The sequence below is a fragment of the Giraffa tippelskirchi genome, chromosome 7, assembly GCF_054371585.1.
Source record: "Giraffa tippelskirchi isolate mGirTip1 chromosome 7, T2T-mGirTip1v1.2.pri, whole genome shotgun sequence".
NCBI classification, from domain to species: Eukaryota; Metazoa; Chordata; class Mammalia; order Artiodactyla; family Giraffidae; genus Giraffa; species Giraffa tippelskirchi.
Window position 1 is genome coordinate 4,928,649 of NC_137281.1, and position 26,754 is coordinate 4,955,402.

At 42.1% G+C, this 26,754-nt stretch overlaps 1 protein-coding gene and 1 pseudogene across 1 annotated transcript; one reads left to right on the forward strand and one right to left on the reverse strand.

Moving 5' to 3' along the window:
* Positions 1–69: 69 nt before the first annotated feature.
* LOC145515123 (uncharacterized) lies at positions 70–22,981 on the forward strand. Its single transcript, XM_081514788.1, has 5 exons — positions 70–119; positions 2,951–3,009; positions 8,390–8,472; positions 14,370–14,496; positions 20,941–22,981. The coding sequence occupies exons 3-5, from the start codon at positions 8,458–8,460 to the stop codon at positions 22,347–22,349; spliced, it is 1,551 nt and encodes a 516-aa protein (XP_081370914.1). The 5' UTR covers positions 70–119; positions 2,951–3,009; positions 8,390–8,457; the 3' UTR covers positions 22,350–22,981.
* Positions 13,140–13,571, reverse strand: LOC145512366 (ATP synthase F(0) complex subunit C2, mitochondrial pseudogene; annotated as a pseudogene).
* Positions 22,982–26,754: the final 3,773 nt, after the last annotated feature.

Genomic DNA, 26,754 nt, shown 5'->3' on the forward strand with positions numbered 1-26,754 from the left:
GCTCGCCCCGCCCCTCGCCGGAAGCCGCGGCTCTCAGACCAAAAGCGCTTTCACACAGACCCGGAAGTTGGAGAGCCTGGAGCCGAGGTCCCCGAGCGGCGCTTAGGGTTCCTTCTAGAGTAAGTTTGCCGAGGCCGCCACCCCGCCAGTCCGCCCCTCCGCCCCGCTCACTCGTCCTCATGGTGTGGGAATTGCCAGCCATCTGAAAACCCTGGCACCCGGTGCTCGGCCCCAAATAAACGCTGCCGCTGCCGTTGCGGCCCAGTTATATTTTCGTTTGGGTTTTAAGCGTTTCTGAGGCGGTTCCGGCCTTCGGTCCGCGTAGAACCCGCCTTTGGAGACATTTTCCTGCTTAAAACCCTTTTTTACCTCAGGCCTCGCCAAATAAAGCCCTGTCTCGCGAGCTGGAGTCGCGCCCCGCCGCGTCGCCTTCTCGACCGCTGGAGGCAGAGCCGGTCGCCCCAGCTCCGGGAGAGGCCGCGCCCGCTCCCCGGTCCCGGGATTCCGGAGGCCCGCTCCGCTCCTGAGACTCCCTCCCTCCCAGCCCTTCTGTCCTCGGGTCTCCTCAGGCCGCTCCTTCTGCCCCGCAGGCTCTCTTTCCCGTCATCCCGACCCCTCACCCCGCGTAGGGTAGGTGCCCTGGGCCAGCCGTGTGACAGCCAGTGCTGTTCCTTGTCCAATTCAACTCGGTCGGAAAAGGTACTCTTCGGGTCCGGGGGCGTCTTGTTTCTGTCTCCCACTCAGTAAATACAAGGGCGGGAGGATCAGGAGAAGCAGAGTCAGAAGGACTGAGAGAAATAACTGAAACTGAGGAGAAGAGCATCAGGAAGAACGAATGGGAACACTGAGAATGGCTGAGGGACTTGCAAAGGGATAGTCAAGTCAAAGAGGTTAAGCCTTGAAAAGAGTCAAGTGAGTGAAATAGAGAAGTATTAATAAATGAAAAAGCCAGATCTCCAGGGGTTGGAAAACAGCATAGGGAGACCTGCCCTGTATCGGTGATGGGAGCAGGGAGGTGAAGGGCGCGATGAGGGACGTCAGAGGTGGAGCGTCCCTAACTGGGTTTTGGTCGGGTTTGAGTCCAGGCCTCTAGGGTTAGAGTCCCGAGTTGTGTTTTCACCCGGTTGGAGTCCCGCCACTTGGGTTCAAGTGTCAGTATGAGGTGACCGTGTTGTAGCCACGCGTTCCTGAAAACAAACTCACTCAGAAGGACAATGCAGATAGTGGAGTGCAGTTTATTACACTGGTGGATCCAAGGCAGAGTCTCCTCATAGCCAAGGACCCTGACATGCATTTGTGAAAGTTATACCTCTTGTGTACGTGTCTGAACCCACCACCCCAAATTCCTTGAGACTTACATAAACAAAGGAAGAGTAAGTACAATCACAATAACCCCATCATTCATGTGTTATAGGACTAAATAAACAGTGGACATTTATCAATAGGCCTGTGATCATATCCTGATAAACATAATGGAATTTATGACTTTGTTCTGTTACAGAGATAATTAGCATATTCATTTAGGCAATGGAGAGTCCAAGTCCTAAGGCTGTTTTATCCGGGGGTCCGGTTTTCCATTGGTATGCCATTTCTATAGACACTGGGCACAAAGTTCAGAGTCCATTGGGAGGGTGACCATGGGTGTAGCCTAATGTTCGCAGCCTGGCCTAAGATGGAGTCCAGCTCTGTCTGTTTCCTCCTTCAACCGGTTCCATCATGGTGCTGGCAGAGAAAGAGGCCAAAGGGTAAGGAGCAGAGGAAGAAAGGGCTGGAAGGAAGCACAGCCACATGGTCTGCCAGAGTGGGGAGGAAGGGAGTCACAGTGAGAGAAGGGGAGGAATCGGGAGCGCAGAGAGGGAGTTGAAATGGGGAAAGAAAGAGGCAGACATAGGTATGGATTTTTGAAAGACTCAGGAAGGTTGGAGAGAGAGTGCATTTCGAGGGGGAGCGAATTGCAGCAGCTTGGAACAGGACACGTGTGAGGGAGGAAATAGGGCAGGAACAGCAGAAGAGCAGAGGGGGCAAAAAAGAGACACAGAGACCCAGATGAAATAGGGAGATGGGTGAACAGAGGGGTAAGCTCCATCCAGGTGTGGCCAGTTGTTTGGATACAGATGATTTTTTTAGTTATAGAGATGAGGATGAGAATTTCAAAACTCCTGTCTAAGGCTTGTGTCTTTTTTTATTACTTGCGGCAGAAGATGACTTTCATTTGCAAACCCTGTTGAGCCTGGGGCAGTGGCTTGATTCACTGAGTTGTGAGTGACCCCCTTCCCTTGTCCTATCGTGAGATAGAGGTCAGGGAAGAAGAGATCTGGGGCAAGAAATGACTGACTGTCACTCTGTGGCAGCTCTTGTTTTCCTAATTAATTATTTTGGCTATGCTGTCTTCGGTTCTGTGCCGTGGGCTCAGGAGTTGCGGCTCCCAGGTTCTAAAGCACAGGCTCAGTTGTGCACAGGCTTAGTTGCTTGTACTTGTGGGATCTTCCTGAACCAGGTATAGAACCCATGTCCCCTGCATTATCGGGCAGATTCTTATCCACTATATTACTATTGGGTAGCATTTTTAAAGGAACACTTTTTTTTTTTATCAATGCATTCACATTTTCTCCTTTCGTTATGTATGGTGCTTTTTGTAGCTCGGAATCGGTCTTAATTCATTCAGTTTCTGTAATCATTTTTAACTTCAGAAATAAGCTTTTTAAGTTTCCAGTATTCTACTCTTATCATCCTTTTCTAAATATGATTATTCTCAGTGTTTTTTTAAACTTTGACACCAGATGTTTAGAGGAAAACTAATTCACAATTTTATTTTCACATTTTTTTCAGATTTATCCCTATTCTTCTCATCCTTTTCTAAATACGATTATTCTCAGTGTTTTTTTAAACTTTGTCACCAGATGTTTAGATGAAAAATAATTCACAATTTTATTTTCACATTTTTTTTCAGATTTATTCCTTGCCTGAGTGCTTTCTTACTAACATCTCGTACATTTGAAATTTTCATTGGTAAGTAGTAAATCCTCTTAGACTATTTTGTGCCATACTTAGCAAAAATGTCACCTCGTTTATCAGTTCTAATGAGGTAGGTGAACCTGGAGCCTATTCTACAAAGTGAAATAAGTCAGAAAGAGAAAGACAAATACTGTATGTTAATGCCTATATACGGAATTTAGAAAGATAGTACCAACGATCCTACATGCAGGCAGCAAAGGAGACACAGATGTAAAGAACAGACTTTTGGACTCTGTGGGAGAAGGCGAGGTTGGGATGATTTGAGAGAATAGCATTGAAACATGTATATTATCATATATAAAATAGAATGATCAGTGCAAGTTGGATGCACGAAGCAGGGCACCCAAAGCCAGTGCTCTGGAACAACCCAGAGAGATCAGGTGAGGAGGGAGGTGGAAGGGGGTTCAGTATAGGGGGGCACATGTCTGATTCATGTTGATGTATGGCAAAAACCATCACAATATTATAAAGTAGTTATCCTCCAATTAAAATAATTAAAAAATAAAAATAAAGAAACTGAAAAAATAAAAGTGAGTAAGCACACATCACCTCCCCTCCCTTTCTCTGAATTCAAAGAGAAATACATCTTGAAGGGTTTTATGTATGGGACATCGGGTAATAAAATAGACATATTTTCAACTGTGGTTTTACCAAAGACATGAATTGTGTGTATATGTTTATGTGTGCACACACAAATGGATATTTTTGCTCTCAGCTCTTTACCAGAGAATAACGGAGGTATGACATTAGATCTTGTGAAATTAAAGGCATTTCTTTGAGAAATGGGAAAATAAAAACATTTAACACAATAAAACCAACAAAATAAAATGATTCATCCTTTCCTTTCAAAAAAAGTAAAAAAAACACCTAGTGTAACTGGTTATTGTAACGGTCTGTTTTCTCCATTTTCTATAATCAGTGAAAAAAGTGAGCTGTGAGGTGATATGAAGATGTTTCCCTCTGGTCCCTTTTTTACTTTTCTCTGCAAATGAGGAAGGATGGGCTGGATTGACCTGGAACCTTCCGATAGAGTCTCTTTATTCATGATGCAAAAGATTGCTCAGATCCTATTTCTAAGCTGACCCCTTAGAATGTTTTTCCTAACCAGTGGATATGTATTCGCAATTCTGTATTTTTAAAATATTTTACTGCAATCTTATAATAAAGAATTACCTGCTTGGTATCAGTTTGACTCAATCTTGAAAGAAAAGTTTGTTTTGCTCAGATACATGACAGATGTTCCTGGTGTTAAATGGGATGGGCAACAAGGACAAACTTGGCTCACTTGCCCTTCAGCCTCCCATTTCATTATTCGGTTATACCAGGTTCTCTTCACTCAGCCCAGACCCTCTCATGAACGGCTTCTCTCTGGGCCTGAGGGAGCCCACTTGAAACATGGAGATGAGAGACTAGACCGGAAACTCTGAGGGTGAGCAACACTGACCCCTGAAATGATTAGCCCAATTGGCTGTGTGTCTGTGTGTGGCAGCTCTGGTTTGGAGGGAGTGTCTGGTGGTAATTAGAGTTTTAAATAGATCCCAGTCCTCCCTGAATGAAAAAGGAAAGGGAAGACTGTAGGATGGAGGCAGGATGACAGGCTCAGAATCAGATGACTTCTATGAATAAGGCTAAACCTGAAGGGGGATTTTTGTTTACGTCCTGACGTTTAGACCTGCACTGTCTTTCATTTGTTCTTGGGACAAAAGCTTGACTCCTCGCTGTGGCTCCATGGCCCTGTGTCAAGCTCAGGGCCGTGTCAGTGTCTCCAGCCTCATCCTGGGAGCCGACCCTTTGCTCATGGTTCAGCCTGTCCTCATTTACCGTTTCTCTGTTTCCAAATACCCAAACCATTTCTGTCTGACATCGTAATTTCTTTTCTCACCTTTGATTCGCCCTGGCTCAGGCCCTTTGTCACCCATCAAGTCTAGGCTCAGAGAGGTCTCCCCATCCCCTCCCAACAGTGTCTCTCATGTTACCCAGGTTTATTGCCTTTGTACCAGTTGCCATCAGCAGAAATTAATGCCCTTCTTCATGGATTATTCTGAGTCCTTCTGGGTTCCCCTGTTTTTAGGGCTCATAGTGTTCCTCTTCTTCCCAGCGTGGCTGTAGTACCTGATACTGGAAATGTCTTAGATGACAGGACTATGGGTTGGGCTGAATAATCCTCAGGGAAGAACAAGAGAACAGGGCAGGTGATGAAGATGTTTCCCATGTTCTGGACGTTTCAGCTGTAATTGATCTTTACCCCATGTGACTACTTAATTACTCGAAGAAACAGCCAAGAAACATAGCAAGTCCTGAAAAGCCCTACAGAACTGGTGTCCTCAAACAGTGGGCTAAGATGTCCCCATGTTTAGTCTGCTGTGTTTAGTCCGCTGAAGCCCCCAGGTCTAAGCTCTGTACATCCAGGGACCAGTCACAATCTTGGACAGCAGCTTTGCCTTCTAGAAGTTCATGGGCTCAGTTGTCAGTGAGTGTGATTTCCGTGCGCTGAGGATGAGCAGAAGTCCAAAACCTAACCGGGCAGGAAGGAGATGCTGCCCCCTCCCCGCCTCCCACCAAGAGCTAGAATATCTTCCAAGTAGGTGTGGGTGGAGAAAACAGGAGATAGTGAGACCTGGGGCCCCTTGCTTTGAGACTTCCTCATCTCAAATGCCTTTGTACCTGGACTCCATAATATCCCCAGGTGGGGGCAGACTTTCCCAAGAGGGCCAGTTTCTTGATTTTCATATTGAATGTGCAGTGTCCTTTGGGTGGTAGCCCGTGTGGACTCCTCTTGTGATCCCCTTTGCCAAGAACCCCCTATGCGCTTTAGTCTTGCTTAGTCCAGTCATGCAGGGAGGAGAGCTAGCCAAATGGGGAAAGCGGAGGGAGCCTGGTGGGGTCTGCAGGAGGGTTGTGGCAGTACTTGGGGGCATGAAGGTGAGCCCAGTGAATGGAGCGTGCGCCCATCCCAAGTGTAGTTACAGGCACAAAAGGTGTGTGGCTCTGTTGGAAAAGAATGTCTCAGTTCACGCTGGAGAAGCGGAAGTGGGTTTGTTGGAGAACCCGCATGGAATGGTTTGAGGTGATCTAATGCCTTAGCTCGTGTTCCCTGGGACAGCAGTGCTGAGGCTGACATTTGCCTGCACAGGTTTGATTTGACAACTTGTGACCACATGTGAGCAGCAATGAAGGACGTGGAATTCAGCCAAGAGAAGTCTTTTCGACTGTTACAACTGTGGCCTGGGCTGAGCCCTCCAGCACCAGTGGATGCAGGAGGATGGAAGCCCTGGACTTGAGAGACTGGTTTTAGCAGGTGCCCCCAGCATCCACTCCACTCCCTGGCTTTTGTTGGCTCTTTTAGCAGGCAGACACCGTGGAGTAACAGGGAAAATCTCAGGTCGTTTTTTGCATCAACTTTGGTATCATTGTGTACTTGGGGTTGCCGGTGAAAACAGTTCCTGTGCATTTGGAAAGATACCAAGAGAATCTGGAGTGTTTCCTTGGAAGATGCTGAGATCTAACTGGGCCATGTGCATCATTGGAATTATCCCTCTTTTTCATACTCTTTGGAGATTTTGAAGTTTGACCTGGATCACTCACTGTAAATGAAAATATGGTGTCTTGTGTCTGCGGATCCTTGGGTGTCCTCTTTTGTATTTTGTCTCACGCATCAGTTATCACGGCTTGGAATGCTTTGTGTTTGTATAAGGGGGTTAGAGGCTCATTATGGGCTCTGTGGACACTCTGTTGGACCCATGAAAGTTTGTAAGTTTGTTTGAGTCCCGCTGGGAAATTAGGAGTCCTAAGGTTAAGATTGCAGAATGCTTGTTATAAGATGGTCCTGCTCGGTAGGGATCTCTGGGCCCAACCTGAGAAGAGTCATAAAGTCCTGTGATGTAGGGGAAGATGGCTCCGAGAATCAGAGGGCAGCGATGCCACAGTGGTTGCAGCCCCGAGGTTCGTCCTCTAGAAGGTGCAGCTGCAACTCTCTTGTTGCCAGGCCACTGCTGGGTTCTCTGTTATCCACTCCTGTCCCTCCCAAAATAAGCACACACACAGGCACCCTACAGAAAACACGGAATCTTAACTGCACTGTTGGTGGTAACGTAAATGGTACTTCTATGTTGGAAAATAAAATGGAAGTTCCTTAACAATTTAACGTAGAACAGGCCTGCAGTCTGTCAAACCCATTCCTGACAGATATCCAAAGGAAAAGCGATCCATTTTTCAGGGCTATGTCCGCAGTCCCATGAGTGTGACTGGATTTGCAGTAGCCAAGGCATAGACACAGGCCAGATGTCCCTTGACAAAAGAATAGGTAACAAAAGTGTGGTATAGAAATATTTATTATATACTGTACATTCATGAGCTATTTTTTCTCCGTATATAAATATAAAAATCAAGGATCCTGCATTTATGCCAAAATGAATGAAGCTAGAGAACATTATGCTAAGTTAAATGAGCCTGACAAGGGAGGACAGATACAGTATGTGGAAACCAGAATTGTCAAACTCATAGAGCCATCAAGTAATAAGGCTGTTACCAGGAGCTGGGTGGAGGGGGAAATGGGGCACTGTTAGTCACGAGTAGAGATTTTCAGTTGTAAAATAAGTAAGTTCTGGAGATCTGAGGTACTGCATGCTGCCTGTAGTGTTTCTATGTACTTGAAATTCGCCCAGAGAGAAATAATACAGTGTGCTTATAGGTGAAGTGTAACTTACTCGGCTATAATAATCATTCAGTGTATGAATCTATCACATAATCACTTTGTACACAGTACATTTATACCATTTTTGTTAGTTACACCTTAGTGAGGCTGGGAAAGAAAAAGAGTTTGGGGGTGCTTTTCTCCTCTGAATGGTGCTCATCCAGGCTTCATGTTTCACTGATGAGGCATTTTGCATGCCTGTGTTTTGTACCCTCTGACCAGAGATTCCCCTTCAGGTAGTTTGTGCTGGTCCACAGCTCGAGAATGTTTAAGGTGCCCCCAGTGATTCCAGGCTGCATCCCTCACTGAGCATCAGGGCTCTGAGTCCTCACGTTCCTGAGGGCTGAGATCTGGGCTGAGGAGGGGCGCTCTGCCCTGAGTGGGGATGGATCGGGGCCTGGAGTGTGACCTGAAGGGGACTGCCTGGTCAGCAGAGGTGCCCCCTGCTGCTGTGTGCATGAGGCCTCACCAGGAGGGGAGTGTGATCCGAGGGAAAGTGTGGGAAAGTCCCGTGTTGGTCTCTCTGCGGGAGTTGAGTGTCCTGAGTCCCTCCTGAGACCGTGGCCACAGGGGACTGTCTGTTCCACATGGTGAGGGCTTCCCTGTGTGTGTGGTTGGGGCTCAGGAAGGGGGTGTGTTTACTGTAAGCGTTATACAGCATGTTTTCCACTTTGACGATAGACCTCTGAAGACTTGTGTTGCCTGAGGAAGCCCTGAAGTTGAGAAAGAGGAAAGAACAGGAGTCAGGCATGGCTCTTTCTCAGGTAAGGTCATACTCAGTCTGTCCTTCCTGAAATGCCCTTCTCTGGACTCGCTAATCGGGTCTGACTCCTGTACACGCACACTCGCCCGGGGCCTTCCCTCAGGGCCTGTCGTCTCCACTTAGATCCCGTCTCCCTGTGACCCGGTGACCTGGCCCTTGTGAGGAGGCTCCCCTGGGCACCGTCCTGGGCAGGACTTCTCACCCACGGGTTGGAGTCGGGGTCTCAGTGGTTTTGGGCAGCAGGGATTGCTGAGGGCCCATCTGGATGCGGTGTCTGCTCTTTGTGAACCAGGGTAAGGAAACTGCACGTGGAAGTCAGGTATTAATATGCACAATAGCTGCTAAAATCTAGGGATCAGATCAGTTAGGGGCAGTTTGTTCTGACTTTTTAAAGGCAGTTCAAACTAAAATGTGGGTCAATCTCTTTAAATCCTTATTGTTAATAGAATGGAAAGTTCAGAAATAGACATCCGTGATACAGGGTTTTTTAGTTTATCATCAGATTTAAACCATGAAATGACTCTAAGTCTCTGGCAGGTGGAAATTTTCATCACCTCCATTCCTCAGAGTTTGTCCTTTCACTCTGTGGATTGAATCCTTTGACACAGAGATGTTTTAACCTTTAATGCAAGCAAGATTCCAGCTTCATTCTTTTGCTGGTGGATATCTATTTTCTCAGCATCACGGTTATTGAGACTGTCCTTTCCCTTTTGTGTATTTTGACATCCTTGTGAATATACCTTACATATACACAAAGAGGTATTTCTGAGTACTGTGTTCTGTTCAGTTGGTTTATTTGTCTGTTTTTATGCCACTACCACATCACCTTGATTACCTTGTAATAGCTTTTGAAATAGAAGGACCGCCATCTTCCTTCTTCAGGAATTTTGCTGTTTGCTCTTTGAATAGTTCTATGATTTTCACCATGTTTTATTCTGCTTCTACAAGATTGCCATGGCAGTTTTGATAATGAGTTAATTGGTTGATTGATCCTTTGTGTGGTTATTGAAGAATCTTTTTTGATACATCATGTTTCTTTTGTAATCGTTATGATTTTTACCTCTGAAACTTTGCCATGTGGGAAAGATGATAAATTTACTTCGTTTTCAGTTTGGGGACCTTTGGTTTTTTTTTCTCATCTAACTGCTCTGTCGAAGGCTTTCAGCGCTTTGTGGAGCTGTAGTGCAGAGTGCGCATCCTTGCCTTCTTCTTGACCTCAGAGGAAAAGCTTTCATTCTTTCCCCATTGCTGTGCTCTTTTCATAATGGCATTTATTATGTTGATGTTGGTGTAATTTATTCTTTTTAGTTTGTTGAGTGTTCCATCTTGAAAGGTTGTCAAATTTTTGTCGAGTGCTTTTTTTCTGCATCAAGATGACCCTGTCTTTTTTCCCTTTAATCTGTTAATGTAGTGTGTCATGTTAATTGATTTTTGTATGTTGACTTCTCCTTGCTTTATATGAATAAAATCCACTTGGTCATGGTATCAGATCTTTTTATTTAGTTAAATTATTTTAATTGAACGATAGTTGCTTTACAGAAGTTGTTGTTTTCTGCCAAATACCAACAGGAATCAGCCATAGGTATACATATGTCCCCTCCCTCCCATCTTCCTCCCTATCCCATCCCTGTAGGTTGTTAGAGAGCCCCTGTTCAGTGCCCTGAGTCATTCAGCAAATTCGCATTGGCTCTCTACTTTACATATGGTAATGTAAGTTTCCATGTTACTCTGTCCACACATCTCACCCTCCCCTTCCTCCCCTCCTCCGTGCGTCTGTTTTCTATGTCTGTTTCTCCAGATCTTTTTAATAGGTGTTCAAGTTGGTTTGCAAGTATTTGAATTGTGCATCTGTATTCGTCAGGGATATTGGTTTTTAGATTTCCTTTCTTGTGTCTTTGGGAAATCAGCAAAGGATTAGAATCATGCTTGCTCCATAGAATTAGCAGGAGTAGTGGTAATTCTTTTGTAAATGTTTGGTAGAATTTGGTTCTGTATTTTTCTTAGAGGTTTCTGACTACTTTTTAAATCTCTGTAGTTATAATGGGCTTCCCTGGTGACTCAAATCATAAAGAATCTGCCTGCAGTGTGGGAGACCCAGGTTCTATCCCTGGGTGGGAAGATTCCCTGGAGAAAGGATTGACTGTCTAGTCCAGTATTCTTGTCTGGAGAAATTCCATGGACAGAGGAGCCTTGTGGGCTACAGTCCATGAGGTCACAAAGAGTCAGACACAACTGAGTGGCTAACACTTTCACTTTCAACACTTCTCAATTTTTTTATTTCTTAATAAGTAAAATAGTTTGTATGTTTCTGAGAATTTGCCCATATCTCCTATATTCTGTCACTGATAGGCATTATTGGTCATAGTAGTTCTTATCTTTAGAAACTTTCTTTGACCTTACTTGTAATCACTCCTGTTTCATATCTGTTTTTAGTTATTTGACTCTTTTTTTCTCTTTTCCTTAGTCTAGGTGGGGCTTTTCCTATACAGTTTTTTTAAAACATCAACTCTTGGTTTGTTGATTTTTATATTTTTCTACTTTCTATTTTGTCTCTGGTTTAATCTTTCTTATTTACCTGTTTCCTTCTGCTAAACTTGAGTTTAGTTTGTTTTCTGTTTTCTGCTTCCTAGAGGTCTAAAAATAGATTTCAGATTTAAGATCTTTTCTCTTTTTTGCTGTAAGCATTTAACAGTTCCAACTTTCCTTTTAGTACAGTCTTCTCTGTGTGTTATAAATTTTGTAATGTTGTCTTTTCGTTTTCATCCATGTATTTAAAAATTTCCATGTGATTTTTTCTTAGACCCATTTGTGGTGTAAGAGTGAGTTGTTTAATGTCCACATTTGGGAAATTTTCTTTTCTTCTTGTGTTTATTGCATTGTTGTTAGGGAAGATACTTTTATGGTATCAATCTCTTAAAAATGTTAATTTTGGCCTGACGTGGTCTCTCATAGAGAATGTTTTATGTGTCCTTGAGATGCATGTGTTTTATGCTTTTGTTGGGCCGTGTGATCTGTACATGCCTGTTCGGCTTGGGTGTTGAAATCTCATACTATTCCTGTGCCACTATTTCTGTCTTACTTTCCCTTAATGTTTTCTTCATTTTTCTGAGATATCTAATGTTAGATGTTTTTACTTGTTACAGCTTTTTGGTAAATTGAGCATTTTATCATTATACGATATTTATCTCACTGCACTTCTTGTTTCTTCAGTTTGTTTTGTCTGATATTAGAATCTCCTTTGCTCTCTTTAGGATGGACTGTCTTTTCCTAGCCTTTCACTTTTCACCTTTTCATGTCCTTAGGTTTGTGAGTACTACCTGTTTCCACTCTCTGACAAACTCTGTGCCTCTTGCCCTGTGTTTTTGCTCCTGTTGCTTCGTCTAGTGGCCCCTGCTCATGTGCACTGTATGGTGGTGAAAGACAGGCACCCTGGACAGCTTCTTTCAGGCCACTGTAATTTCAGAAGGAATATATTGAATGTTTCTTTCCCATCATGATGTTTCTTGAGATAGTCTTGCTTAATAACTATTTTTTTTCTATATTCTTGTTTGCCATGATTTTTAATTCTCCAAGAAGTTTTTTACTTTAGTATTGTGATAATTTTTTTTGTCACAATCTAATGACTCTTCTAGTTTCAAATCACTGTTTTATTAATGGAACAGAAAGCAAACAAAGTCTGTGGCCTCTGTTAATGCCTTGGGATGTCAATTTAAATGGAAAAAATTGTATTGGTATTTTTGCATATGGTAATTTTATTATGAATTGAGTTCAAGTATTCTTTTTTTTTTTTAATGTTTTTACCAGTTTTCTTTTGGTAGCCTAGTATAGAATCCTGTTGACAGACTCAGCTGAGTACAAAGGATACATTTTTATCGTCTGAAAGATGGTGAAATACATGTGAATAAAAGGGTGATCGGAGAAGGCAATGGCACCCCACTCCAGTACTCTTGCCTGGAAACTCCCATGGATGGAGAAGCCTGGTAGGCTGCAGTCTATGGGGTTGCTAAGAGTCGGACACAACTGAGCGACTTCACTTTCACTTTTCCCTTTCATGCACTGGAGAAGGAAATGGCAACCCACTCCAGTATTCTTGCCTGGAGAATCCCAGGGACGGCGGAGCCTGGTGGGCTGCCGTCTTTGGGGTCGCACAGAGTCGCACACGACTGAAGCGACTTAGCAGCAGCAGCAAAAGGGTGACATAAAATTGTCCAAAAAATCTGCCAAAATGCGAATCCTCTCATTTCAGTTAATTTTTCATAGATAAGTATGCATGCATGTGCAACTCTGTGGTTAAGATAGAAGACATCATGATTTAAAAACGACATATTACCTTTTGTTTCAGTTAAAATTATGTTATCAGTATAATCTGTGGCCTTGAAATTTTCTCAACAATCCTATTAGTGTTTTAAGTAGTAAATTACTAACAGTTGTGTTTCTGTATCCTCGTCTATAATGACTTTTCATGCCATTCCACATTGTTCACCTTGGACTTTTTTTTTTCATATTAGAATATTTATTTGTTTTCCTTCTGTCAAACCCTGAGCCCACCACTTTCCCCCAGCTGCCTGGGGAGTTACAGGAAAGGGAACATACAGGGCAGACATAGGAGAAAGAAACAGAAAAGAAAAGGAGGGGGAAACAGCTCCTTCACATTGTGAAGAAGATGAGCTAGACCACCATCAGGCAAAAGAGCCCCATGGGCTTTGAGAGGGCCAAGCCCAGGGCGTAGAAGAGCTGCTGTTTCGGGGAAGGGTTCCTGGCGTAACAGTGATGAAGCTCGGGAACACAGTCCCACTTCCAGCCCCGGAGCCACCCACCCCTGCTGTGGCAGCTCCAGCTCCAGGGAACCTGGCTGCTGTGTCAAAGTCCCTTGACGTGGCACTGGTTTGGAAGCTGTGGCTAGGAATAAGTGAGATGGTCCGGGGATCTGGGGCTGCCAAGCTGCTGTGGCTCGCATCGCTCAGTGTCCCTGGTCCTTCACCACCACTGTGGACAGTGATCACTCAACAGAGGGGAGGTTCTCCCGATCGAGGAGGGGGTGGATACGAATTTGGCACAGGCGTCCATTTTCAGGGGAGGAAGGCCCGAGGCCCGAGAGCTGCTCCCCGTGCCGAGAATACGGGGGCAGGGAGGAGGCTCACCTTGGACTTCTTTCAAGGTTTCTTTAGGAGCCCTCTGTCAACGAACTTTTAACGTTCTCTGTGTTACTTAACGGTTAGATGCTTAAGCTTCAGTTGCTGAGCCCAAGCCTCTGAGTCAGGTGCTTCGTGTAACATTTCTTACCTTCTTGATCTGAGTCGAGTTTCTCAGAGTGTCTGTGACACGGTTTTTCTTCTGTAAGCTGGGAACAGATCGTTCTTGAATGAGCTAGTATATTGGTGACAGGTTCCTGCCTGTAAAGTACTTATTTAATGTTTAGAGTAATACTGCAGTAACTTAGAGCAACAGGAAGCCTTCAGGCACTTTTGGTCCTTGCTGCTGTGATCAGCGTCATAACTGAAAATGTTGACCTTTCCATTGAAAGTGCTGTGGACTTCATCATCTCTGAAGACACCACTGATGCTGTGCCTCATCTGAATACTGAATTGCACTCACTGGGTAGAACATAATATCTGATACTTCTGTAGAGCCAATGCAGCATTGAGGTTTATTTATATATGTTTCATGGAGTTTGAACAATGATGAAAAATCCATATTAATTGGAGGGTCTCATACGGTCGTATGAAAAAGCATAAGAAATTAAAATTAGAGATCCATAATTTCTTCAGATACCCCTGCATGGATCTGTTAGAACACATCCTTCAACCAAGTCAATCCTTACCCCTTACTACCCTTTGTGTTTTGCATGAAAATGAGAACTTTTCATGGCCCCTTTGGTGTCCTGTGGTTTCATTTCAGGAACGACTGACCTTTGAGGATGTGGCTGTCAAATTCACTCAGGAGGAATGGGAATTCCTGGACCCTGCACAGAGGGCCTTGTACAGGGACGTGATGCTGGAGACCTACAGGAACCTACTCTCCCTGGGTGAGGATGACTTCCTTCCAGAGCTGCCTTTGGGTATCTGCATTTTCCCTGTGTGCCCCTTGGGAGGCCCTGATGTCTTTCATATGAGAGTTCTGGTGACTCGGGCATGACACAGCTTCACAAGGTTAACCTGACCCTCTTCAGATGCTGTGTCTGTTTCATGTCACTTCTGAGGTTCTCCCAGAGCTTAATTATGTACAAAACTCACTGGCAACTGTTAAAAAAAAACACCAAAAAACCTGATTTCCTATTTTCTACCTTTTGACTCTTGGCTCAGTGTTTAAAAAAATCCACAGCACTTTAGATTTCTTTCTTCTGATAACCCTGAATATCTATTTCTTCTTGTTTGGTTTTGCTTGTTTGTTTACTTCTCTTTGGCTGCACCATTCTGCATGTGGGATCTTAGTTCCCTGACTAGGGATCAAACCTGCACCCCTGCATTGGAAGTGCTGAGTCTTAACCACTGGATCGCCAGGGGAGTCCCAGAATTTCTGTATCTCAAAAGGGCTGTTTTTTTCCATTTACGAGTGGGACAAGCTGGTGGATTGGATCCTCTGTGGTTGTTACTCAGGAAAATGTAAGGAGAGTGGATAGAGAGATCGTCTCTTTGATCCTCGATCCTCCGAGGGGAGCATATGTGACTCTCCGGGCTCTTAGCTTGCCCATCTGTAGGCCGAGCACATGGTCCCATCTCAAGGTCCTGTAATGTCTGACCTTCACGTTGTGTTATTTTCACCCTTGTGCTGCTCTACCCAGTCTGGGAATGTCAGCTGTTCCCGATGTTACATTCTCCTTACTTTGTATTGTTTTACCTCTTAAACTTCTTTTTTTGTTGTTGTTGTTGTCAGATGAAATATATTTATGTATAAGAACTGACTATTTGAGAGTTGTTTTATGAGGTTATACAAAGTTACAGAAGCAAAGGGCAGACCTTAAAAATACAGCATCTGAGTCATTTAAGCCCGGCTCCCGAGGGCAGAGGGGCGAGCTCCAGGAGGGGAGGCGGAGGGGTGGTTCCCGCTGAGGGTGGCAGGGGGCACGTGGGGGTTTGGCCAGGGAAGCCCCATGCCAAGCCTCTCCCAGCTCCAGGACAGTGGCACTGTGGCAATTAGGGACATGTGCTCACGGACTGGGGCCTTGTCTGCTGTAAGAAAACATCTGAATCACTTGCGTGGTCTCCCAGTTCTCAGACGCCGAGGTTCTTTCCTCCCACGATGGCACACTGCCTCGTCCCACCCCTCTGCAGAGAGGGAGCCTGGCTCTCCGTGCTGGGAAGGGGTGTGCTGGAAACGTTCCCGAGGTACGTGCAGCAGGGAGGCCAGTCCTTCTAACAGAGCTGACGAGATGATAAGGCCTGTGTGCAGGCTGGGCGCGGCCCTCAAATGTGACAGAACAGCTTCAAAAGCCAGCCTTCAGAATCTTACATCATCCCCAGGCCCTCTTAAACTTCTTTGAAATATATTCCTGAGGGTCTGAAATTTGATCTGGTTTCTTTGCTGTGATAATCCACCTGTGTTTAATTGGCAGCCTCTGGTGAGTCTCTGTGGAATGGATTTACCATGTAACAGAAAACTGTGCGACCCCACAGACGACAGCCCACCCGGCTCCTCTGTCCCTGGGATTCTCCAGGCAAGAACACTGGAGTGGGTTGCCATTTCCTTCTCCACTTTTTAGGTATAGTTAATTCACAATGGTGTGTTTCAGGTATACAGCAATTTACAAGATACTTAATACAGTTCCCTGAGCTATATAGTAGGTTCTTGTTGTTTATCTATTTTGTATATATATTAGTTTGTATATATTCAGACTCCTAATTTATCTCTCCCTTTTTTGCCCCCACCTCCATCCTGCACTATCCCCTTTGGTAACCATAAGTTTGTGTTTTTTTGCTGGTGACTTTATTTTGTGAATATGTTCATTTGTATCATTTATTTCAGTTCAACATATAATATCCTATGATATTTGTCTTTCTCTGTGTGATTTCACTTAGAATAATCCCTGTGTGTGTCTATATTGCTGCAAAAGGCATTACTTCCTTGTGTTTTATGCTGTGGAGGTGGCAACCCACTCCAGTGTTCTTGCCTGGAGAATTTCATGGACAGGGGAGTCTGGCGGGCTGCAGGCCATGGGGTCTTAAAGAGTGGCCGCGGCTGAGCTACTTTCACTTCACAATATTCCCTTGTCCACATGTACCTCATGCTGTTTATCCCTCTGTCTGTCAGTGAACGTCAGGTTGCTGCTGTGCTCTGCCTGGTGTAAATAGTGCTGCTGGAAACATTGGGGTGCGTGTATCATTTTGAATTCGTTTTCATCCTTTCTGGATAGATGCCCAGGGTCCGAATTGCTGGTTCATGTGGTAGCTCAGTTTTTAGTTCTTTATGGAACCTCCATGCTATTCTCCAAAGTGGCAGTACCAATTTATGTTCCTTTTCTTTTTCTCCACACCCTCTCGAGCATTTATTGTTTGTAGACTTTTTGATGGTGGTCATTCTGACCAGTGAGAGGTGATAGGTGTTTGTGATTTCGATTTGCATTTCTGTCATAAGTAGAGACGTTGAACATCTTTTCAGGTGACTGTTGGCCATCTGTCTGTCTCCTTTGGAGAAATATCTGTTTTGATCTTCTGCCCAGTTTTGAATTGGGTGGTTTGTTTGTTTGTTTTGATGTTAAGCTGTATGAACTGTTTTTCTATTTTGGAAATAAATCCCTTACAGGTAGCATCATTCGTGTATCTAATCTCCTAGTCCAAAAGTTGTATTTTTGTTCTTTTTTTGGTTTCCTTTGCTTTGCAGAAAGGTTTTAAATTTAGTTAGGTCTCATTTGTTTGATTTTGCTTTTATTACCATGACTCTAAGAGATAGATGCCAAAAAACTTTGTTGACATTTATGTCAGTGTTTTGCATTTGTTTTCCAGTATGAATTTTATAGTATCTGGTCTTGCATTTAGATGTTTAATACATTTTGAGTTTATTTTTGTATGTGGTGTTAGAGAATGTTGGACTTTCATTCTTTTTCATGTAACTATCCATTTATCCCAGCATCACTTATTAAGGAGACTTCTTCATTCTATATTCTTTCCTCCTTTGTTATAGAAGAATTGACTATAAGTAAATTGGTTTATTTCTGGGTTTTCTGTCCCGTTCTACTGATCTGTGGTTCTGTTTTGTGCCTTTATCATACTGTTTGGATAAGTTTGTAGTATAGTCTGAAGTCAGGGAACATGATTCCTCCAGCTCTGTTCTTCCTTCTCAAGATCGTTGCAGATAGCAGAGTCTTTTGTATTTTGGTACAAGTTAAATTTTTGTTTGTTTTATGAACTATGTTAATTTGATAAGGATTGCATTGAATATGTAGATTGGCTTGGATAGTATGGTCATTTTGACAGTGTTACTTCTTTCCATCCAAGAACATGGTATATGTTTCCATCTGTTTGTGTCATCTTTGGTATCAGTCAGCAGCATCTTACAGTTTTATGACTACAGTTCTTTGACTTTTTAGGTAGGTTTATTCCGTAGAAGTTTTTCTCTTCTAGGAGATGGTGAATGGGATTGTTTCATTAATTTCACTTTCTCATATATGATTATTAGTGTGTAGAAATGCAGCAGTTTTCTATATATTTTGTATCCAGCAAGTTTACTCTGTTCATTGATGAGGTCTAGTAGTCATCAGGTGGCGTCTTTGGGATTTTCTGTGTGTAGCATCATAGTGACAGTTTTACTTCTTTTTTATTTATTTTTTTTAACTTGAATTCCTTTTATTACTTTTTCTTTTCTGATTGTTGTGGCTAGGACTTCCAAACATATGTTCAATAAAAGTCTCAATAGTGAACATTCTTGTCTTATTCATGTTGTTAAGGGGAATGCTTTCAGTGTTTCCCTGTTGAGAATGCTGTTAGCTGTGTGTTTGACATATACAGTCTTACTTACGTTGAGGTAAGGTCCATATGTGCTGACTTTCTGAAGGGTTTTTATCATAAATGGCACGTGAATTTTGTCAGAACCTTTTCTGCATCTATTGATGATCATATGGTTTTTAGTCTTCAACCGTTAATGTGGTGTAGCATACTGATTAACTTGTAGATATGGAGAAATCTTTCATCCCTGCAATAAATCCCACTTGATCATGGTTTATGATCCTTTTATGTATTAGTAACTGTGAATCTGCTCTTTTGAACTCGGGGAAGGTCTAGGAGAATAAAGCCTTTTTCTACAAAAAGGAGTTGGATGCCTCAGAAAGGCTTTTGTAACTGGGAAGGCCCTCCAGAGTCAGTTTCAGTCCCTCCTTTCCTTTGATCCTCCTCGATCTTGAGGTGAACATGTGCAGAAGAAGAAACGAAATAAATGTCCAGTGGAGAGGTTAACCATACTTGGCAGAGGACTCCAGGTTTAGATAGCCTTTTCCTGGATTTTCCTTCTGATTTCTGCTAATAAGATTCTGACACAATATCCTGGAATATTGTGTATGTTTTTCTTGAATATAGGCATTCCTTTGTAACTGACAAAATTCACAGTTGGATACATTACATTGTAAATAGCATAACAGGTATTATCCTGCTTTCTGCATATATCACAGTCACTTGTAAAATCTCTCTTGTTTCTGTCCCATACCCATAGTGTAATGCCCATAAACTTGCTGCACCAGTTCTTTTCTTTAAAGGTCAGTATATTAGTTTGCGCTCTCAGTTATTTTCACAAAGACCTGCAGTCACAAGCTGATTTCTGACATAAACCTGTGTACCCTATGCTCCATGCAGGCCCTTTCTTAGTCCTGACCATTCCTCACATAGTTCCTTGATATGGATGGAAACATTGTTCTTCCCTATCACATCCCTCCACCTTCTACATACTCTCACTGTAAAGATAATCTCTGGTCATTTATTGAACAAGTTTCTCAGGACATGACCTAAATCACTCTGTGCATCCATGATGACTCACAAACCATTTCGAGATGGGATGGTTGAATAATAGTTAAACAGACTACTTCTGTCTTGTATCATCCTTGATATTTTTTTCTAAGTTGCTTGTACTTTTTTTTTTTTAATATTTTCTAATTTATTTTTTCATGGTGGTCATGTTTAGAAATGTTTTCTCTGTCTGTAGGTTCAGATTGATATCCTGATTCTCTTAGCACTTTGTGGGCCAATTGGGTGTGTCTTCTGCTCTGATTAGAGAAAAACATGTTAATTTACCTCAAGCCTTTTAAAGCAAATTAGTGCTGTCAGTTGGCTTAGAGTTGTGCATGGTGTATAGTAAATGCTCAAAATTTACTTTTGTTTAAAAAAGGTAATATCTATATTCTGTCATGTTCTTTATGTTATGACTTTATCTACATTATATGTTTTTAAAATTTTATTTATTTATTTATTTTCCTTATATCTTGTATGCTTTTCAGTTGCGACATTTTTCAGCAGTATTGTGTTTGACCCTAGTCAATAAATACACAAAGCACTCACTTTTTATTTATTATATTTTGGTGCCATTCAACCAGGTAATTAAGAATAGTGCATGGCTAGAGATTAGCCTTCCTTGGTGGCTCAGTGGTAAAGAATTCACCTGCTAATGCAGAAGATACAAGTTTGATCCCTGAGTCAGGAAGATCCCATGGAGAAGGAAATGGCAACCCACTCCATTATTCTTTCCTGGGAAATCCCATGGACAGAGGAGTCCCGTGGGGTACAGTCCGCGGGGTCGCAAAGAGTCAAACACACCTGAGCTACTGAACAACACCAACATAGGTAGGGATTGCTTTGGCCATTGGCTGTTTGAAAACTGGTGAATATTTTTCGTCTGAATTTGTGTCATTTACAGATGATGGTCTTTTAGCGTGTATTCTGCAGTACAGCTGACACATACTTCTTGTTAACGTTGTAAAATGCCTTTTCTTTTTGAGTACATAGTTCTATAGCAGATTTAGAAAACTGTGCTGTTTCCAAAAAATCATTTTAGTCATATTCTTCATTTTCACACTTGTTTTCAATTGTAAACAACCAATTATGAATAGTTAATTATTAATTGGTAAGCTTGGTTTTGGAGTATTTACTGTTACAATATATAATATATTGTTTAGAATTTATTTATGTACACTAAGTGTGCAGAATACAATGATAGTGTAATATTTTTTTCAATTTGAGACAATTTGATTATTACGTTTCTAGGGGTCCTCGTAGAAAAATACTGTTTTTGAGAGTTGACATAAGATTGTCCAATGTGAGTGTGTTTGGCATATGGTTTTTAAAACTAGGCTACCTTAACTGTGAATTTATGTTATCATGCTTTCTTAAGTTAAGGATTCTATTCCTTTAGTATTTCTAAAAACTTAAGGTCATCGTTATGGTGTTTCATAACTTGGTGTAAGTATTACTTTTGGTGTAATATATATTCAACAGGAAACATTTATTTTTGAATTATTGTCAGCAGGATACCTATGGTTCTTTTTATCTTGTAGATATCTCTTCTACACATGTGATCAAGCCTTTACAACCCAAAGCGAACAGCGATAAACGAGAAACATTCGAAACATTGATGCTGGGAAGACCTGAAAGCTGTGAAATCAAACGTTTTCAACTTTGGGAAAGTCAGGAAAATGTGTGTGACTTTGAGTGTCAGGGGAGAGATGACAAAAGAAATTACAGAGGAACACCTGTCAGCCTTAATGGAAATGTGCCTCATGGAAGAGATTCACATGATAGAAAGGATGCAGGAATCAAACCCTTTGGAAACAGGCTTGGATTTAACTTTCAGGATAAACTGCAGATATTTCAAACTGGCGGGATAATTTCTGAATATAGTGAAGTTGAGAGGTCTGTCAACAACAGTTTCTCATTTTCACCACTGCAAAGAATTCCTCCTTCTGTCCAAACCAGTGTTTCTAATATATATGGGAATGATTTTCTGAATCCTTCAGTAATAACACAAGACCTCAAAGCTCACAGGGAAAAACCTTACAAATGTAATGAGTGTGGGAAAGCCTATCTTACAGGTTCATACCTCATTAAACATCAGGCCATCCATACGAGAGAGAAATTACATAAATGTGAAGTATGTGACAAATTGTTTGCTCAAAGTTCACAGCTTGCACGTCATTTGAAAATTCATTCTGAAGTGAAATGTTACAAATGTAATGAGTGTGGCAGAACCTTTAATGATAGCTCCACCCTTGCTAAACATCAGATAATCCACTCAGGAACAAACTTACATAAATGTGATGTGTGTGGTAAAATCTTTGATCAGAATTCATTCCTTTTAAGTCATCAGAATATCCATGCAAGAAAGAGAAGTTACCAATGTAATGAGTGTGGCAAAACCTTTACTGACAGCTCAAACCTCAGGAGACATCAGAAAATTCATACAGGAAAGAAATATTTTAAATGTGATATATGTGACAAAGTCTTCAGCCGAAATGCACACCTTGCTGGTCATCAGAGGGTTCATACTGGAGAGAAACCTTACAAATGTGATGACTGTGGCAAGACCTTTAGTCAACCTTCACAGTTCATAAGTCATAAGAGATTTCATACTGGAGAGAAACCTTACAAATGTGATGAGTGTGGCAAGGCCTTTCGTGTAAAGTCAATCCTTTTAAGTCATCAGACAGTTCATACTGGTGAGAAACCTTACAAATGTGATGAGTGTGGCAAAGTCTTCGGTCAAAAACCACATCTTCGTCTTCATTGGAGAATTCATACTGGAGAGAGACCTTTCAGATGTGATGAGTGTGGCAAGTTCTTCAGTCGAAATTCACACCTTACAAGTCATCGGAGAATACATATAGAGAAACCTTTCAAATGTTTCGAGTGTGCAAAATCCTTTACTCAGGTCTCAGCACTCACTAAACATCAGAAAATCCATACATGAGAGAAACTTATGTGAATGTGGTATATGGTAGAAGTCTTCAAAATTAAAAGTTCAAAATTCACAACTTACTGTTGGTCAGAGAATTCATACTACCAAGAAACCATACAGATACCATGAGTGTGGCAACATCTTAGGCTTCATGAGAAAATTCATACTGCATTGAAGCCAGATATATATGTATTTATTAGTCAGGTCTTTAGAACATGAATTCAATCTATACCAATTCCTCACCAATTTCACAAATGTGGACCAAAAAAAAAAACCCTATCGTCACAGCTCACATCTCGCCAGCAGTATCAGAGTATTTATCCTGGAGAAAACACAGAGCAATGTAATGTGTGTGGCAAGGATCTTACCCAAAAGTCACAAGATGGGAAAATACTGGAGCCATACTTTCCAGACTCAGTGGTTGTGGCAAATCCTTTACCTTTTTCACTGTGTATTCTCTGATGACTTTCGTTCAAGTGCTCAGCAACTGCAGTAAGTCCATATTTGAAGAGAACCTATAGAGATCCTTTCGTGTAAAAGAAACTGGAATTCTAACTCAGCATAGATGATTCTTTGGGACAGTCGTCCACTATCTTTTTGGTCTCTTGGCTTTCTGAATAAAGTCACTATTCCTTGCCCAGCAAGTAGTCTCTCAGTTTATTGGCCCGTTGTGTGGTGAGCTCTAAGAGCTTGGCTTTGGTAATACATTGATCAAACACATTTGATACATGCATCTCATGATGGTCTCTGGGAAGGAATCAGTGATATGAAGGGGCCAACTTCATTAGATACAATTCATTCACATCCGTGTTTCCTGGAAAAACACACAGCCTGAATTATGAAATTCAATAGTGTGTGTGAATTAGCAACAGGGAGGGTGGAAAATAATGTAAAACTAGGACATGACTCATCATGGTCAGTAGGATCAGGAAGCCCTTCCTTACATAGTCCAGCTTGTTATAAAACATAATGTTCTACCAACTGCCCTTAAACAGAGTAGGCAAGATGTTAAAAGGACTGGGCTTTTTGTAGGAGGAGAAGGACAGTTACCAGGGACTGTTGGTGTGCTAGGAACAATGCATAGGAAAAGGGTCATGTTCTCCATTGGATAGAAATAACTGTTGTATGTATGATTAAAGAAGAGTCACTCTTATTTGTGGAAATTGAAGACACAGCTGTCATGGTCTTTGTAGACCAGGACCTGGGGACTGGAGTCGACGAGAAGAAGGATGCAGGGAACCAAAGTCTTGAGTGAAACAAGGGTGCTTTACTTGAGAAACGCATGTCTATATATCTTCATACGAGGCAGCTTTAGGCAGTATATAAAAAAAAAAAAAAGATAAAAAACAAAGCCAAGCAAATAACAATCCTCAGAGGGCCAGAAAGCATTCCATATCCTGAGTAAGAGGGACATAACTGGATAGATTACCTTTAAGTAAAAGGTCACTGAAGGGAACCCAAGCAGGGGCCTTCTCTCAGGATCTCAATCCTGAGAACCGCGTGCAGCTCTGCTCATTCCTTTTTTCCAGGAACTGATAAGGAATAGAGAGTCCTTGAGAAACGGCACACAAAAGAGGAAAATAGCATGTTGGATCCCTTAAAGTTGAACGTCCCCTGAGAATTCCCCCTTTTTAATTTTTTCGTAATTGGGGGTGACTGTAGATACTTTTGTGAAAAAGGCCCTGACCAATTGAGTTTGTTTAGTTTGAACAATTTTACTTGAAAGGCATTGGTATATTACAAATATAATCACAAGGATAATTATCAGTGTTAAAGTTCCAGATCCAATACTATGTGTAATGCCTTGAAACCATCTTCGAGGGTCTAGCCCAGATAATTGATCAGCTAGCTGTTCAGCTAAGGTTTCCAAATTGTTGGAAGTGAGTAGACTCTTCGAGAAAGTTTCAAGGATTTCCTTTTGCAACAATTGTACATTTAAGAAAGCATTATTATGTATATCTTACAAATGAAAATTGATTGTTCCCACTTGTAAGCACTATGGTTGAACCGAAGAGGAGTGATACAAAATTGAGTACAATTCCAATCACAATTTAATGATACTTGTTTTTGTAAATCTATTAATTGATCTCCATCCCATTGGATGGCTGCTTTTAATTCCTGAATTTTATCTTGAACTTTTTCATCTGTCTGAACCTGAGTGACCCATATAGTATGAGCATCCTTAGTCCAGTTTTGAATAAAGCTTTGTGCTTGAATTGAAGTTTGTAAAGCAATGTCTGTGACAGCAGCAGTGGTGCAAATGGCTATTAACCCCAAAATGCCAAGAATCAACCATCCAATGAATCGCTGAGATCGTCAGAGTAATTTAGTGAGTAACTGGGAGACAAGTCTTGCTATGGGACTGTCTTTCCAGGGTGGTTGGAGATCTACTGGCAACCACAGACCATGTCGAGATCAAAGAATCAAAAGTGATTTGTTTTTTAGAGAAATAGAGGAATTAAGACAAGTATACAATTTGCAATCTATACAAGTCACAGAATGTAACATCTTATTAAATTGTAAGTTTCCTATGGCTATAACAAAAGGAAGGGGAAGAGAAGCTTGTATGAAATATGAATGATAATAATGGAAGGAATAGTGACTATGACTGGTCCCTGTGAAATATCCAGTCCAAGTTCCAGTTTTTTTAGTACTTGTAGCAAGTTTCCAGATGTCCCATTGTTCAGACCTAATTCATTTATTCAGGACGATTTGAGGGCAAGGAGGTGCCATTCCACTGTCAAGCCAGCCAAGATGTCCTTTGTCATGAAAGTTTTCCATCAAACTGTTGGTAGTCTTCCATGTTACCTGAGTAACATAATCACACATAGTACTGTTAATATCATCTGAGCAGTTAGATAACCACATACAGTAGCGTCCCCAATCAACAATGGTGTAATTGGCCACAAACATTAATTACCCTCATTTAGCTTGACATCTATCTCAATAAACAGGAGTATATTTAAAATCCTTATAAGTAAACCCCTTACATTCCAACTTTTGTCCTTTTCCACGAGTTTTTGTAGTATTGGCATGGTTCTCATAAAAGGACAGGGCAGTAAACAGTCTAAACAATGTGCCGAAATTCTTTTTTGGAGGCAGGACGAAAGCCCACGTTTGTTGACTAACATTAATACATAATTCTGTGGGGCCCATGCATAAAGGAAGAATTTCATCAGTTCAGTTCAGTTCAGTCGCTCAGTCGTGTCCGACTCTTTGCGACCCCATGAATTGCAGCATGCCAGGCCTCTCTGTCCATCACCAGCTCCAGGAGTCTACCCAAACTCATGTCCATCGAGTCAGTGATGCCATCCAACCATCTCATCTTCTGTCATCCCCTTCTCCTCCTGCCCCCAATCCTACCCAGCATTAGGGTCTTTTCCAATGAGTCAACTCTTCGCATGAGGTGGCCAAAGTATTGGAGTTCCAGCTTCAACATCAGTCCTTCCAATGAACACCCAGCCTAGAGAAATGTTAATTAGTCTTCCTTCTTCCTCATTATGAGAGGGCCCCTCCAAGCTCCAAGGAGGAGGCATATGTACTGAGTCATTAGTGGATATGACCGGTCCTATATCTGTCCATTCTACAACATACAATAAAGAGGGGTTAGGTATATAAGCCCAACAAGTGTGATTAATCAAGTCAGCCTGAGCAGGGGAAGCAAAAGCAAACATAGCGACAAAAATATTTTCTGGATTCTGAGGCACTCCCTGTTGAGAAACTAGATTTTCAGCTTGATTAGTAAGGGTTTTTACCTGTCCCCAAGAGGGGAGATCATAAGGTCGATAACCTCAAATGCAGCGTTTCTTCGAAATTTTTAAAGCCGCCATGGCTTCTACTAGAAAGTCGTCCTCCTGGGATTTCTGCGTTTCTTCTCTATATTGAATGCCGGTGGCTCCCCAGGGGCACATCTTCCGAAAGGGAACCAACTGATTTCGTTGGGTCCATCTGGAGAAATACAAGCAAACCTCTTTCCCTGTAATATTAATTTTCCAGATTTCCACTGTTTAGTCAATGCGTCTTGATACCAAATGGGCAGAGGAAGGGAGGTATCCTTCAATGCATCGAAATGTTTTTCTGCTTTTGTCAAAATATTTCCTTGTGGTAAGTTTAAACAATTTAAAAGAAATAAAGCTGTATTCACAATAGTTACAGGATTAAAGAATATATTGCATTGCAACTGGTGAAGTCTGCTCTGGATAAGTGTCAGGGGACGTTCAACTTTAAGGGATCCAATATATTGCATTTTTTCCTTTGTGTGCTGTTTCTCAAGGACGCTCTGTTCCTTATCAGTTCCTGGAATACAGGAACGAGCAGAGCGGCGCGCAGTTCTCAGGACTGAGATCGTGGGAAAGAGCACCTGCCTGGATTTCCCTCAGTGACTCCCTTCAGTGACCTTTTACTTACGCGACTATCC

What these genes read in the sequence shown, in the direction of transcription:
- LOC145515123 (XM_081514788.1), top strand. An exon ending in CAGGAACCTACTCTCCCTGG is followed by an intron (nt 14,497 to 20,940) that starts GTGAGGATGACT and finishes TTTATCTTGTAG; the next exon opens with ATATCTCTTCTACACATGTG.